At 59.3% G+C, this 15,093-nt stretch overlaps 2 protein-coding genes across 3 annotated transcripts; both read left to right on the forward strand.

Moving 5' to 3' along the window:
* Positions 1 to 93: 93 nt before the first annotated feature.
* Positions 94 to 2,732, forward strand: HSPB2 (heat shock protein family B (small) member 2). Its single transcript, XM_066203554.1, has 2 exons — positions 94 to 284; positions 1,835 to 2,732. The coding sequence occupies exons 1-2, from the start codon at positions 191 to 193 to the stop codon at positions 2,284 to 2,286; spliced, it is 546 nt and encodes a 181-aa protein (XP_066059651.1). The 5' UTR covers positions 94 to 190; the 3' UTR covers positions 2,287 to 2,732.
* Positions 2,733 to 6,699: 3,967 nt separating this feature from the next.
* Positions 6,700 to 13,866, forward strand: CUNH11orf52 (chromosome unknown C11orf52 homolog). 2 transcript variants are annotated; one of them, XM_066203394.1, is made up of 4 exons: positions 6,700 to 6,873; positions 10,668 to 10,708; positions 11,368 to 11,414; positions 12,080 to 13,866. In XM_066203394.1, exons 1-4 carry the CDS (start codon positions 6,842 to 6,844, stop codon positions 12,314 to 12,316), a joined length of 357 nt encoding a protein of 118 aa, XP_066059491.1. In that variant the 5' UTR covers positions 6,700 to 6,841; the 3' UTR covers positions 12,317 to 13,866. The 2 variants fall into 2 exon arrangements, with proteins under 2 accessions (XP_066059491.1, XP_066059490.1); XM_066203393.1 differs by lacking the exon at positions 6,700 to 6,873 and having other exon boundaries at positions 10,510 to 10,708.
* Positions 13,867 to 15,093: the final 1,227 nt, after the last annotated feature.

The following is a 15,093-nucleotide window of genomic DNA, read 5'->3' on the forward strand; positions in this document are numbered from 1 at the left end:
AGAAGCTTCCCTGGCCGCCCCGGCCCGGCGGGGGCTATTTTGGTCCAGCTTTTTTATCACACTCTCCTCCCTTTGGAAGCCACCCAGCTGAAGGCTTGCAGCCTTCACTCGGAGAGGCAGCCAGGGCTGGGAAGGAAGGAGGGAAGGAGAGAAGGAAGGGAGGAAGGAAGGTGCCCGTCCCGGACGCGCCATGGCCGCCCGCACCGTGCCCCACGCCTACCCCATGAGCTCCGAGTACGAGTTGGCCAACCCCAGCAAGATCTACGACCAGAACTTTGGGGAAGGTAAGGAAGGAGGTGGGATCCCCCCCGTCCTCTGGGCACCTTCCTCCCCTCTGCTGCAGGAGGGAGGCTGGAATTCCCTCGGGGGAGCTGGAGCTCCAGACCGGGGAATCAGGGGGGAACAGCCGGGGAATATTCCAGGGGAAAACCAGGGGGAAAAAAAGGAAACAGCCAGGGAATAACCGGGGAATAGCCAGGGAATAGCCAGGGAATAGCCAGGGAATAGCCAAGGGAAAAACAGGGAACAGCCAGGGAATATTCAAGGAATAACCAGAGAACAGCCAGGGAGTAACCAGGGAACAACCAAGGAATAGCCAGGGAATGATGAGGGAATAGCCAGGGAATAGCCAGGGACTATCCAGGGAATAACCAGGGAATAACCATGGAAAAACCATGGAAAAACCAGGGAATAGCCAGGGAATAGCCAGGGAATAGCCAGGGAATAGCCAGGGTCTCTCTCTCTCTTCATGTCCACTTCTCCATCCATGCCCACTGCTGCCTGTCCCGTCCCTCCCTCATGCCAGCCATGCTCTGGCATTCATGCACGTGCTGTGAAAACATGGAGCAAAATCTCTCAGGGCAGGCGGGGAGGCGGGGGGGAAGCTTTTCCAGCCGGGGGGATGTGGAGAAAAGCTGAGCTGGGGCGTTCAGCACAAAGCTGGGCAGTGGGGAAGGAATGTGGGCAGCAGCAGAACCATTCAGCACCGGCACAACAGCGTGAAAAGGCAAAAAGCTCCAAGGAAAGCCCTCTGGACAATGGCACACAAAAGGCCTTTAGTTCTTCAGGGCGGTTTCTTCAGCATCAGCAGTTTCCATGCCCATGCCTGGCTGTGGGCTGGGCTCTGCGGAGCTCCCGGAGCACCCACCGGGCCCTGCCCGTGCGGCCAACATGTGAAGCTGGATGGCAGCCCCGGGCAGCCCAGGGGCACGCAGAGCCTGCCAGGGACGTGGCTCCGGGTGTGTTTTGGGGGCACAAAGGTGGGAGCTGCAGCAGACTCCACCCCCGCTGCGGTGATGAGGCAAAGCCAAGGTGTTCTCCAGGTCCCAAACTCCTCCTGTGTGCTGCTCTGCAGGGGAATGGGCATCTGGATGAACAACCGACATGATTGAGGAGAGGCCAAATTTATTTTTTACATCAAACTGCAGTTATAGATTCTGTAGATTGCTTGTTCACGTGTTCAGCATCATCTCACTGGGCAGCTGGCCTTGTCCACGAGGCAGGCACTCATCCCTTAGGGAATTGGGTTTCATGGCCTCCTTCATCTTCTTGTCTTGGCATTCTTGTTTCTCAGGCTCTTCTTCTTATTTCTGAGCAGGCGTGGGGTCCTCTTCTTCTTTTCTTCTTTTTTTTCTCATTTAGCCCTGTTTTTCTCAGGAACCCCGATGAATTCCTGAGGGTTCTGATAGCAAAACTGCAGGTGGTTTGATGAGATCGCTCACAAATAGTGGAGCATCAGAGTGGCCTGGTGTGCCATTGCTGCACTGCTCCGACGCTGGAATTTCCAAAGCCCCTTCAATTCCCTGGAAAACCCCTCACTGAGTCTCCTTTCCAGGCGTGTCCCCGTCGGAGATTTTAGCCCCCACCCTGTACCACGGCTACTACATCCGGCCCCGCCTCAACAAGCAGCTGGAGAGGGGCACGTCGGAGATCTGCCTGAACCAGCACAAGTTCCAGGTGTTCCTGGACGTCTGCCAGTTCCTGCCCGACGAGCTCAGCGTGCGCACCGTGGACAACCTGCTGGAGGTGGCGGGGCAGCACCCGCAGAAGGCCGATCGCCACGGCTTCGTCTCCAGGGAGTTCACCAGGACCTACATCCTGCCCCTGGACGTGGACCCTCTGCTGGTCAGGGCCACCCTGTCCCACGATGGCATCCTGAGCATCGTGGCTCCCCGCACGGGCAAGGAGGTGAAGGCCAGGGTCAACGAGGTGAAGATAACGCAGCAGGAGCAGCCAGCGGGGAAAGAAGAACAGGCTGAGGAAGGGAAGGAGAAGGAAAAATCCTAAAGGCCGCAGATGTGGGAAGGTGGGGGGCACAGGGATGGGGAACCCGCAGCGCCTGGCCCCTGTTCCTCACCATCAGTGACCCTGAGGCAGCCACACTTCTGCTTCTCAAGGCTGATGGCTGGGGAAAAAAAAACGGACTTTGGAATGGAAAAAAGAGTGGGAGTGAAGTGTGAGTGTGAGTGAGTGTAATGCAAGTTTTCTCTAGGTCAGGTCACCGTGCAGGGAGCTCTGCTCTCAGCCCGGGGTCACTGCTACCCTTACCTGTGAGGCTGTGTCTCAGTGGACTGTGCTCTAGCCCAGAAGGGCACTGGGGAGAGAGAAAAGGGGATCCCAGAGCTGCCTTCTGAGCGGGTGGCTGTGTTGTGGCTATGGAAGGCGGGTGTTGGTCTGTAAAAGTGCCTGCAGCGATCAGGAGGGGAGAGGAATAAATCTTGCCTCTGCTCTTCTCTTGTTTGCCTTGGGCTGGTGTTGCTCCAGTGCAGCAGGAAGGGTGGACAGTGCCCAGCTGGGGCTGAGCTCGCCTGTGGGAGTGGCACCAGTGGGGACATGGAGGGACTGTGGCCACCTCTGTGCCTCACCCTGTCACTGTAGGACACGAAAGAAAGACTCCAGATATTTCAGAAGGCAAAGAGCACAGAGAAAAGGCTTTTTTTGTCCAATTCTCACTGCCTTTTATAAGGTGTTCCCATACAGACTTCACATGGGTGGTGAATAGGAACGACACCTCTCTGATCCCATGGGTTAAACCAGAGAAACAGCAAAACACCACCTGGAGAAAGATTGTTCTGAGGAAGGAGAGTTGTTCGCCAGGATTGTTTTGAGAAAAAGCTTTCTTGAGAAATTTTTCCTCGGGAGAACATCAGCAGCTGCCAGCAGGCTAAGACCTCTCAGACCCAGAAATATCAGGCCCACATCACCCCCCTGGCCCAGCTGCTGTTTTAGGGAGCCCAGAGCGAAGTGACCTCAAGGACAAAAAGGTGAGGAGCCCTTGGAAGGTCCCTGAGCACCTCCAGACCTGCAGCTGGAACGAGCCCGAGTTAACGGGGCATCAATCCATTCCCAGCCCCAGCCTGTGCCTGCTGAGCCCTTCAGCCAGGGGACATCTTCACACACGGACCCTTGGGAGGGGCCTGAACCCCAAATACCCCAGGGCAAGGCTCTGCTCAGCCCCCAGCTGCCTGCCCTGTCTCTGAAGGCACGGAGGGGCTGGATTTGGCCCCTTTGTGATGCTACGTGAGCCGTGTCCCCGCGGTGGGGACAGGGATCATGTGTGCTGCCGGCAGCTGCTGCCCCGCCGGCCCCAGGGCTCAGCAGGTGACAGTTGCCACCCTTGTGAGCTCAGCGCCGAGCCAGGCACACAAAATGCTGTGTCAGTGGCTAAATTTGGGGGTGCCTGTCGCGCCTGGGGCTCTGCCTCCACCCCACTGTGGGGACAGGGATGCCTGGGGGTGGGAATGCCCCGCTCAGGAGCCTGCCCAGCACATCTCTGGGGAGCTGGAACACAGATATGAGGCTGGTTTTTGTGTCCCCTGCCAGGAAATGTGGCATCCAGAGCAGAGCAGAGCGCTGCCCGGCTATTTTCAGCTCTTTTGTGCTCCCCAGGGCCGTGAGGATCAGTCAGATGAGGAGCAGCCCTGCCTGCCAGGCTCAGGGGGCACGGGGAGGGTGGCCGAGCCCAGTGCAGAGCAGATCACCTCAGTGTCTGACCTGCTGAAGCAGAACCAGATAAACTGTCAAAATAAAGAAAAAAAATCACCTTTACAACGGGCATTTTGTAAGTCATTAATAACAACCCCAGGGGTCATTCTGGGATTCCAACCACCCGCATCCCACTCACCCAGACCCCAGGAGGGCTGAGCTCCTGAGCCCTGTGGTGAGGGCTGAGCTCCACGGGTGTGCGGGGGCTCATTTCCTTCCTCCCCCCATCCTAAAAGGCTTCCAGACACGTTGTGGCAGCTGCTCTAAAATGCTCCTTTTTGTCCCTGCGCTGGCGAGAAATGCTGCTGGTCCCTTTGCTCATGGTTGGGATGAACTCCTGTGGCTGGGGATGGCCAAGGGGGACACACATGGCACAGCCAGGGGACACACAGGGCACAGCCAGGGGACACAGGGCACAGCCAGGACACACATGGCACAGCCAGAGGACACAGGGCACAGCCAGGGGACACAGGGCACAGCCAGGGGACACACAGGGCACAGCCAGGGGACACAGGGCACAGCCAGGACACACATGGCACAGCCAGGGGACACAGGGCACAGCCAGGGGACACAGGGCACAGCCAGGGGACACAGGGCACAGCCAGGACCAGCAGGTGCCATCTGTCCCTGCCCAGCTACTCAAGGAAACACTGGGGGCTGCAAACAGCACACAGCCCCGGCCGGGGCTGCGCTGGGAGAGGATTCTGAGACAAAAGGAGCTCGCCAACCCCTGCAGGGCTCTCTTTTCTCCATTGCTGACAGACGATGCCAGCTCGGTGCGTGTCTGTACCACTCCTGTCCCCGTGCCGGAGGGACCTGACATTTTTGCCATAAAAACGCCCAGAATCAGCGGTGGCGACACAATTCCGTGCCCTCGCCAGCTCTTCCTGGCCCTGTTTTTGCCCTCCCGTGTTCATCCTCCCCGCTCGGGGCGCTTGTGCTGGGCGGGTGTCACAGCTCTGTCACACGGGACCGGGGCTGGCAGTGCCCGGGGGCGGGCAGGGCTGTCCCTGCCGTGTCCCCGCCGTGTCCCTGCCGTGTCCCCGTCGTGTCCCCGCAGTGTCCCCGCAATGTCCCCGCCGTGTCCCCGCCGTGTCCCCGCAGTGTCCCCGCAGTGTCCCCGCCGTGTCCCCGCAATGTCCCCGCCGTGTCTCCGCCGTGTCCCCGCAGTGTCCCCGCAGTGTCCCCGCAATGTCCCCGCCGTGTCCCCGCAGTGTCCCCGCAGTGTCCCCGCCGTGTCCCCGCAATGTCCCCGCCGTGTCCCCGCAGTGTCCCCGTCGTGTCCCCGCAGTGTCCCCGCAGTGTCCCCGCCGTGTCCCCGCAGCCCCGCCGCTCCCATCGCCGCAGACACGGCCTGGGGAGGGAATGCGGAGCGGCGGCCAAGCCCTCCCCGGCCCTGCCAATGTTTTTTTGACGCTTTTCTGTTTCTCTGGTGGAGCTCGAAGCGGCAGCTCCAGTATTTGTGAGAGAGGCTGATGGGAACAGGCTCCCAGCCGGTGTTTTTTTTAAAATTCCCCTCCTTCCCCACAAAGCAACAAAGCCCGAGTTATCCCAGAAATCAAAACAGACGCTGGTTCATTAAAACAACAGTGTCTGTGGCAAGGCCAGAGACACGGAGTCTGCAGCTTCCCAGGCAGGGACAGGCTCCTGGGAACACCTGGGCGCTGCAGCAGCCTGGGAACGCTGAATCCCGGCTGTCTGCACCAACCTAATCCCAAATCCTGTGGCGTTGCTCCAGCCCCAAGCTGAGGAGCAGTGTCAGAGCACGGCTCGAGCTCTGCAGGTCTCAGTGCAGCTCACCCCGAGCCTGCTGCGACCCTTCCAAAGCAGAATCCTTCTCCTTGTGGCACACCTGGGCAGGTCCAGGCTTTGCTGTGCCCCTGGGTGAGTGACACACGGGGCTGTGAGCCTGGCTGAGAGCACACCTGGAGTGGGAACCAGCTCCTGTCACAGAGAGGTGAATTAACGCCCCCAGAAAGGTGAATTAATGCCCCCAGAAAGGTGAATTAACGGCCCCAGAAAGGTGAATTAACCCCCCCAGAAAGGTGAATTAACGGCCCCAGAAAGGTGAATTAACGGCCCCAGAAAGGTGAATTAACGGCCCCAGAAAGGTGAATTAATGCCCCCAGAGAGGTGAATTAATGCCCCCAGAAAGGTGAATTAATGCCCCCAGAGAGGTGAATTAACCCCCCCAGAAAGATGAATTAATGCTCATGCCCTTGCTGGACACCCCTGGAGCGATCAGACCTGCACAGAACTGGGGCCCTGCAGCTCCCTAAGGCGGGGAGGGCTCTCCTGGGACCCTGCCACTCTCCAGGGCACGCCACTGAACACTTTTATCCAGGCAGCTTTAGGAAGAGAGTGGATTTCCAGCGTCCCTGAGGCCGTGGGGCAGGAGAGCTCGGCTGGGGAGAGAACTCCAAGAGATCCCCTCATCCCCAGGTGATGCCACACGTTCATCCCCAGGTGATGCCACACGTGCCACACGTTCTCCTGGAGGTGCGAGGATGGGAACAGGAACAGGAGCAGCCCCGAGCTCCCACCCTGGGGCTTCTCCCTTTGTCTCCTCCGTCCCCTCCTGCATCACGGCCCGGGGGCGCAGGGGGACAGCGGAGGGACGGCCGCCGTCCGGGTGACAAAGCAGAGCTTTACCGCCCCGGGAGGCGGCGGGACCTCGCCCGGAGCTCCCGGGAAGGGCGCGGGGGCCAGCTCCGGTAGATGGCACACGGGGCCAAGCGCTGCGAAACCCGACACTGCCAGACACTCCCTGAGCGGGCAGGGGCCGAGCAGGAACCAGGAAATAGGAGCCGCGGCCGGGCACGGAGCGCTCGGGCTCCGCGGGGGAAGCGGCGGCGACATGGGCAACCTGTGCGGCTGCGGCCGGCCCTGGTGAGTGCGGGGCCGGGGCGGGAGGTCTGGGGGCTTGCCGAGGCTCTGAGCGCTGCACCTGGCCGGGCACGGACAGGTGAGCACGGGGACAGGTGCCTGGGGCACGGCGGGACGGCGACAAGAGGGGGTTTTTTTGTCACATCTCAGCCCGCACGGTTTGGGAGGTGCGGCCGCGCGGCAGCTGGGAAGGAGCTGGTGGGAATCGCTGTCCTCATGTCAGCGCTGCCCGGCCAGGCAGACACCACAAAGTGTCCCGTTGAGGGGTCCCTGTGTCCCTTTGAGGGGTCCCTGGGTCCCTTTGACGGGGTCCCTTTGAGGGGGCCCTTTGGGAGGTCCCTGTGTCCCTTTGAGGGGTCCCTGTGTCCCGTTGAGGGGTCCCTGTGTCCCTTTGAAGGGGTCCTTGTGTCCCTTTGAGGGGTCTCAGTGTCCCTTTGAGGGGTCCCTGTGTCCCTTTCAGGGGTCTCTGTGTCCCTTTGAAGGGGTCCTGGGTCCCTTTGAGGGGGTCCCTGTGTCCCTTTGAGGGGGTCCCTGTGTCCCTTTGAAGGGGTCCTGTGTCTCTTTGAGGGGTCCCTGTGTCCCTTTGAGGCATCCCTGAGTCCCTTTGAGGGGTCCCTGTGTCCCTTTGAGGGGTCCTTGTGTCCCTTTGAGGCATCTCTGAGTCCCTTTGAGGGGTCCCTGTGTCCCTTTGAGGGGTCCCTGTGTCCCTTTGAGGGGGTCCCTGTGTCCCTTTGAAGGGGTCCCTGTGTCCCTTTGAGGGGTCCTGTGTCTCTTTGAGGGGTCCCTGTGTCCCTTTGAGGGGTCCCTGTGTCCCTTTGAAGGGGTCCTGTGTCTCTTTGAGGGGTCTCTGTGTCCCTTTGAGGCATCCCTGGGTCCCTTTGAGGCATCCCTGGGTCCCTTTGAGGGGTCCCTGTGTCCCTTTGATGGTTCAGTCACCCCCTCCTGCCCTCAGCCACTCCAGCCCCTCTCCCTCCTGCTCCTGTCGGGGTTGATTTATGCCGGGGAAATCCTGGGCGCGTTGTTGGGATGCTGCGGCTCCTTCCCCCTGCGAGGGAGGGTGACACTGTGATCCCGCCGGGCTCCTGCTGTGCCCTGCCCCTCCTGCTCGCGGGGAAAGGGCATCCCCCGCTGCCAAGCCGGAATATTTTCACCTCTGGGCTGGAATATTTTCCTCTCTGCGAGGGGAAGAGCCGTGAATGCAATCAGGTGAAGCTCTGAGGACGTTCTCCTTCCGACGCTGCAAGTTTGTTCAAAGTGGGAGAAATTCACCCGGTTTTTAATAATTCCAAGAGGGCACAGCATCACCTAGTGGAGTAAGGCTCGGGAGGTGAGGACATCGAGGTTCTTCCAAGCCCTGAGCCCTGAGGAGTTTGGGATTTAGGAACAGGAGATGGAGGTGCGAGGCTGGTCACCCACCGAAACTCCCATTTTTAATTTCCTCCGCCCCGTGGCAGAGGGTAAAGGAGGCACCCAGGGCATCAGCAGGCAAGGGCTCCATCACGGGGTGCCTGGGGCACGGGCTGAGGGCTTTAAAGAAAAGATGTCACGGCAAATTTATTCTGTCTGGGGAGTTATTGGTGAAGGAATTGTGCCGCCGGGTCTGGGCAGGTCCCAGGCTCTCCCCATTGAAGTGGCACCAAAATGTGCACAGAGAGGGAAAACTGCCCAAATCCAGGCCCCGGGAGTGTGTGGGGCAGGAATGAGGATTGTGTGGGGCAGGAATGAGGATTGTGTGGGGCAGGAACCAGGATTGTTTAGGGCAGGAATCAGGGTGGCCTTGGCTCGGGGAGGAGAGGCAGCAGTGTGGGATCAGGGCTGTGGGTGCTGCCCCGGAGAATTCTCTCAGGGAGTTCCAACACGTCTGACCCGCTTTGGGGAGCAGGGGAGAGGTTTCCCTGCTCCCTTTTCCCGGGCCACACGTGTCCCCATTCCCGGGGAGGTGCCTGGCTGTGATTATCCCGCAGACAGGAATGGCTGCAGCCCACACACTGCCTGCAATGCTCCCTGAACAAAGGGAATGCCGGCCCTGGTGTCTGCCAGCACAGGCTGCTGCTTCTGCCTCTAAAGGTGCTGCTTTGGTGAAATCCTGCAGGTCTGAGAGCTGGGAGGGAGCTAAGTGCCTCTAAAGGTGCTGCTTTGGCGAAATCCTGCAGGTCTGAGTGCTGGGAGGGAGCTAAGTGCCTCTAAAGGTGCTGCTTTGGTGAAATCCTGCAGGTCTGAGAGCTGGGAGGGAGGGAAGTGCTCTGGCACACAAAGCTGGGCAAGGAGGAGATGCTGCAGACAGGGGAGGAGGAGGAGGCGGCTGTGAGAGCCCCACCAAGGGGTGCTGCTGTGACTTGACCCCCAAACTGCCGGGGAGAACCCCCCAGATTTTGCCTGTGGAGGGCTGGAGGTGCCCCTGCGGAGCCTTGGCCACCCTTGGCCAGCCAGGCCTGGTTAATCATTACCGGCCATTCCTGAGCTCTGTGCTGCATTCCTGGGGGTTTTTGTTTTCCCTCTGCAGTGCCAGGGCATGGCTGCACGGGCTGTGGAGCTGCCGGGGAGAGCTGGCACGGGCACAGCCCTGCCCGGGGCACTGCTCTGTGCCTGCCTGCCAAAGGCACTCACAGCATTCCCTGGAGCCCCGGTGCTGAGCTTGGAGCACTGCCTGCCCCCTTGGAGCTGCTGAGCCCCCTCTGCTCTGTGTGTGTGCAGGGGGGGCCACACAAGGGCTGCCACCTGCTCCCCAGCCCCCTGAGGGTGACATTTCCTCCCCGCATCTGTCCCCAAGGGGGACACGGTCCCCTCTGCCAGGCCCAGCCTGGGCTCCAGGCTCTGTTCTTCCAGCTGGGATTTTGGGAATTTGGCTCCTGTCCCCTCCTGGAGCAGATCTCGTCTCTCTCTGGTCACGCAGGTACAGCCGAGGGGAGGGTCTGGCTTGGCTCGCAGCGAGGGCAAAGCTTGTTTGGGTTGGTTCTGCTCTAAGCGGCAAAGTGAGAACAGGAAAAGTGTCTGAAACCTTCAGGCAGGCAGCTGCTGCCTGGATAAGGGGCCAAGGCACAGGGAGTGGGGCTGGCAGAGCGGCTGACCCCAGAAGAAGGGGTTTGTGCCAGCTGGGACAGTGCCCTGAGCCCTGTGCCTCAGAGCTGAGCTGTGGAGATGGAGCCGCAAAGCTCCTGTGAGGGGAGTTCTCTGACGCTGTTTGACACCACTACGGCACAGACTCCGACTTCAGAAGGCTGAAAAGGACTCCTTCATTTATATATTTATGTTTATGTTTATGTTTATGTTTATGTTTATGTTTATATTTTTATATGTGTCTCCCTTATATACTATTTCACACAGACCACTTTGGTTGGTGACACAAAGGCAAAACCTCTTCAATCGCACACCAGAGGGAGTTCTTGATGTCCCTCCTAGGAAAAGGAATAAATATCAAAGTACAGTTTACAAAAACACGTCTCTTCTTTACAGAAGATTCCCTGGGGAAAGAATTTCGGAAAACCAAAACACCTCAGGCAGGAAACCAGGGCTGCAGTTCTCATTCCTGGGATGCTGCTGGGACAGGAGGGCGGGCAGGGAGAGCCGGGGGTGACTGTGGGGCGAGCTCCGGGTGTGTCTGAGGAGGAGGAAACTCGTCCCCACACCTTCCCTGTGGACATTCCCCTGCAGGATCACTCGGGCCCGGGTGTGGCTCTTTGCTGCCTCTCCCTGGGCCTGTCCCATGCCCTGGTACCCCAGGGATGGTCTGGGATGGTGCCTGGGGAGGGCAGAGGTTTGGGGTTTTCAGGGCTGATGTGGAATCTCTCTGATTGCAGGAAGTGCCCTTCGCCGTTCAAGAGGAAGAAGGAGAAGCAAGGTAAGGATGTGTGGCGATGCTTTGGAGTGACAGGGAGGTGACATCAGTCTCCCGCACTCCTTTCGTACTTAACCTTCCTCAGGAGGAGTTGGGGGCAGCATTTCTTTAAATCTTAAAGCAAGGAGGGTGATGTGCCACGGGGTTTCAGCAGTGCCTTCAAAATGACCAAATCCCACCTCAAAACACACCCCCCGTGCTCTCCAGCCCAGCCGGAGCTGCATCACCTCGTGCGGGAGCTGCAGACTCTGTCTGACAGCACTGCCCAGAACGAAGTGCATTCCTCAAGCCGTGTCCTGTGGCCTTTGGACCGCGCTGGGCAAAACAAGTTTGCCAGGCAGCCGAGGGAATAACAAAGTTAAACGTGGCTCTGACTCCTCGGAGGGCCTGACAAGGAGCTCTCTGTGCTGTGTCTGTGGGTGCTGCCAAGAGCCCTGCGGTCCGCAGCGTGCTGGCATCCTGGGGAACCTTATTTTCCCCCAAAGAAACAAGCCCAGGCTTTCTTCTTGCAGGCATCAGGGCTGAGGGAGCCAGATGAGGTGGAAATCTGGTTTGTGCCCGGTGGGGAGAGCCCGTGGGCCAACACAGCGTTGCTGCATCCCCGTTTTGGTTTTCCCAAAATAAAGTGTTTTAAGCTGACCTCCTGGTGTTTGCTTTTGCAGGAGCTAATGTGAGGCATGAGACTCAACAGCAGCAGCCTGGCAGGAAGGTAAATAACTTGCCAGAGGGATTTTTCCTGAGTGTGTTGAGGAGACGGAGCTGCCCCGAGCTCCGTGGGCTGGGAGGACACAGGGCGGAATTGAGAGCCACGAGTCCTCTCACGCTGTGCAGCCTCTGAAGTGTCCGTGGTGCTTTTTTTCTACACTTTTTTTTTGCCCCTGAGGTGCAGATTCTGAGAATCCCAGAATCCCAGAATGTGTAGGTTGGGAGAGACCTTCAAGATCATCGAGTCCAACCCAGCCCTGACACCTCAACTAAACCCTGGCCCCGAGTGCCACATCCAGTCTGTCCTTAAACACCTCCAGGGATGGTGACTCCACCACCTCCCCGGGCAGACCATTCCAGTGCTTTATCACCCTTGCTGTAAAAAGCTTTTTCCTGATACCCAACCCAAATTTCCTTTGGTGCAGCCTAAGGCTGTGTCCTCCTGTTCTGTCAGGTGCTGCCTGGAGAAAGAGGCCAACCCCACTGACTACAGCTTTACAACCACCTCTCAGGGAGTGGTAAAGAGTGACAAGGTCACTCCTGAGTCTCCTTTTCTCCAGGCTGAACAGCCCCAGCTCCCTGAATCCTGAGGTGCCAGCGGGTGGGTGCTGCTGGGGGCAGCACAGCGAGCTGAGTCCCCAGAGCTTTGTTTTTTATTTCCCCTCAAAGCTCCCCACGTATGAAGACGTCCCAGATGTCCCTGTGTACGCCACGGTGAGCCAGCCCAAGGCTGTGCAGCAGGACGAGAACATCCACTACGCCGACATCCAGGTGTTCTCCAAGGCGCCCGAGCGCTCAGCGGCCCAGGTGAAGAGCCTGCAGCTGCAGAACGCCACCGAGTACGCCACCCTCAACTTCCCCAGGGCCAGGCTGAAGTATGACAGCAAAAACGGGACCTTGGTCTAAAAGGCTGGGCTGGCCTCGTCCTGCTCCCTCGGCAGGAAAAGGAGTTCTCAGCTCTAGGTGCGGGGAAACCTCGTGGACGCCTCTGAGGGTTTGGAGAGGCTGCGGCTCCCGCCTCGGACATTCTCGCTGAGGAGGTTCCTCATCTGATTCTGCTGGCAAAAAACACCTCCTCCCCTCCGAGGAGCTGCTCCTGGAGCTGGCAGCCTGTGTCCTGCCAGCCCTGTGAGGTGGCAGAGCTGCTGCCGGGCTGGTGAAGGCTCGGGGCTGCAGGAAGGGAATGCTGCAATCCAATCCCTGCTGGGGCACAGCTCCAGCCGAGCCTGGCTTTGGGAATTCAGGGATTCAGCGATTCAGGAATTCAGGACTGAAGGGAGGTTTTGGCGCAGGGTTTGGTGCCAGTGTTAAAGCTCTGAGTGTGCAGAGCGACACGTGGGTGGCGCTGGGGGGAGAGGAGACCTTCAGCAGGATCTGTCTCCTCCCAGCAGCTGCCAGGCCCTGTGTGCATCCCCTTCCCCCCAAATCAGTGTTGTACAGCCAAGCAGAGCGCCTGGCAGCCTGGAATGCAGGATTAGGAGGGGTACAGAAGAATTCCTGTCACTGCTGGGCTGTCAGAGGTGCATCCTGTGCAAACAGGCGAGGAGTGAGCTCCTGGCTCTGACTGGAAGCGAAGCGAGGGAAATTTGGCAATTTAGCTGCAAATCGCTGCCCGTGTTTAGGGCAGTTCTCAGAGTCCAGCTGGGATACTGGGAGTGAATCCTGGGCTGCTTCATGGAGGACTTTGGACTTTGCCCACAGTTTTTCCTCGTTTTGTGCTGTCAGCCCTGGTTGTAAACCCGGGTGACACAGAGCACACGCGCGTGGGGTTGTCAGCTCCACCTCTGAGAGCCTGGTTCTGGATTTCCAATAGCGTCAACAATTCAGTGTAGCAGTGGCCCAAAGGGCTTCTGCCCCTGGGCAGCCCTGGCAGGACACCAGGGCACCCCAGGCACATCTGCAGGCACTAAACCCAGCCCTGGCACCTCCTGCTCCTCAGTCGTGGCCTGCAGAGCACGTTGTGGGGCGTTTAGAAATTGTGCCTTTTATAAACACACAGAACCCCGCGTTTTATAACTCAGCCCGCTGAGTTTCCTGCGTGCGGGAAGCACCAAGGAGTTCCTGCTCGTGGTGGAAAATGAAGCTGCTGCGGGCTGTGGAAGGTGGAAGTGTTTGAGGACCAATCGTCCAGGTTTTCTACGCGTTTACCTGAGTGCCCGAGCCCCTGGAATGGTTCTTTATCTCCCGTTCCCCTCGGGGCTGTTCCTGGAGGCGCAGCTCATCCCGGAGACAATTCCGTGCTCCCATTCCGGTGATTTTTTCCCCCCAGGCTTTCCAAGGGGAATTGTGGAAGCCGCGTGTTCTGGAGTAGGGATTTTCCTGAAGGACTCGGTTTTGCACTGAATATTAAAACCTCCCGTGCTTCCCGCGGTTGCCGTGCGTGCCAAACGAGTGTTGACGTGTCATTAAAGATGCGATATTTGGTTTTGAGCGATAAATCCGCGCTCTGGGCCAGGCTTTGCGGGGCTGGGGGGACACGCAGGGTCCGGGGCGGCGATGCGGGGCTGGGAAAAGCTGGCTCCGACCCCGATCCCGATCCCGATCCCGGCCCCTCGATCCCGGGGCGGGGCCAGCGCCATCCCGCCCCATCCGTTCCCACGGCAACGGGGGACGCGCACCGGGAGCAGGTAGGGCCGGAGGTGCGGGTCCCATCCCATTGCATCCCATTGCATCCCATTGCATCCCATCCCTCCTCACCCCTCCCATTCCACCTCATTTCACCCCATCCCACCTCATCCCACCCCATCCCATGCCACCCCTACCCGCTCTGTGTCCCCATTTCCCCCCGTGCCACCCCATCCCCAGCACTCCTCGCCCCCGCAGCACTGCCCTGCTCCCGTTCCTGTGCCTGTTCCCCACATTCCCATCCCACAGCCCATCCCAGCCCTGCTCCTGGGTATCCCCGTGCTCCAGACCCCTTCCCACCCAACCCACCCCCATCCCATCCCACCCCATCCCACCCCATCCATCCCATCCCATTTCCAGAGGCTTTGATGGATTTGCTTTCCCCCCCAGGTTTGGGGCTGCTGGCACCTCCCCGTGGCGCTGAGGTGACCCCAGCATGGGGACCCTGATGGACACGGTGCCTCCTGCACCCTCTGTGAGTGCCCGGCAGCCTTTTCTGCGTCCTTCCTGTCCCTTCTGGGCCTCCACGGGGACTTGGGGACGGGTGACGCCAGGGCAGCAGTGGCTTTAGCAGCTCTTTGGGTGATTGCTGCAGCCACGGCCCCACAAAGCCCCCGGGGGAATTCCTGCACCAGCCTCTTGTGGTTTTGGTCCCTCCAGCCCCGATTTTAGTGACCGGGAGCGCGCAGGGACGAGGGTTGGGGTCATGCTGGAAGCGGCCAGGAGATGGCAATGCCACCAACAGGATGGCAATGCCACCACCCCCCGGGCTGGGCTGGGAGGTCACCGACCCCGGGAGCAGCTGCTGGGGACAGCCTGGGCATATCCTTGCCCACATGATGATTCCTTTGGGAAAATTCAGGGCCCGTTCTGGAGCATCACTCCTGACAGTGATGAGGCTTCTGGCAAAAGCAGCGTTGAAAGGCACCTTTGGGGTAAAAGTGGCAGGAGAACACAACTCCTGCCACCAGCAGCTGGGAATGTCAGACTGAAACACAAAGGGAGAAGCGGAATTCAATTTTTAAAAGTTATTTTTTTTCGGCCCACACGCCCACCCC

The sequence above is a fragment of the Chamaea fasciata genome, unplaced genomic scaffold (assembly GCF_029207755.1).
Source record: "Chamaea fasciata isolate MVZ Bird 193981 ecotype frontalis unplaced genomic scaffold, bChaFas1.0.hap1 SCAF_24, whole genome shotgun sequence".
In the NCBI taxonomy this organism is placed as follows: domain Eukaryota; kingdom Metazoa; phylum Chordata; class Aves; order Passeriformes; family Sylviidae; genus Chamaea; species Chamaea fasciata.

Coding starts and splice junctions, on each gene's coding strand:
- HSPB2 (XM_066203554.1), top strand. CDS start 191: ATGGCCGCCCGCACCGTGCCCCACGCCTACCCCATGAGCTCCGAGTAC. Junction 285..1,834: donor CGACCAGAACTTTGGGGAAG/GTAAGGAAGGAG, acceptor TCTCCTTTCCAG/GCGTGTCCCCGTCGGAGATT.
- CUNH11orf52 (XM_066203393.1), top strand. CDS start 10,603: ATGGTGCCTGGGGAGGGCAGAGGTTTGGGGTTTTCAGGGCTGATGTGG. Junction 10,709..11,367: donor GAGGAAGAAGGAGAAGCAAG/GTAAGGATGTGT, acceptor TTGCTTTTGCAG/GAGCTAATGTGAGGCATGAG. Junction 11,415..12,079: donor AGCAGCAGCCTGGCAGGAAG/GTAAATAACTTG, acceptor TTCCCCTCAAAG/CTCCCCACGTATGAAGACGT.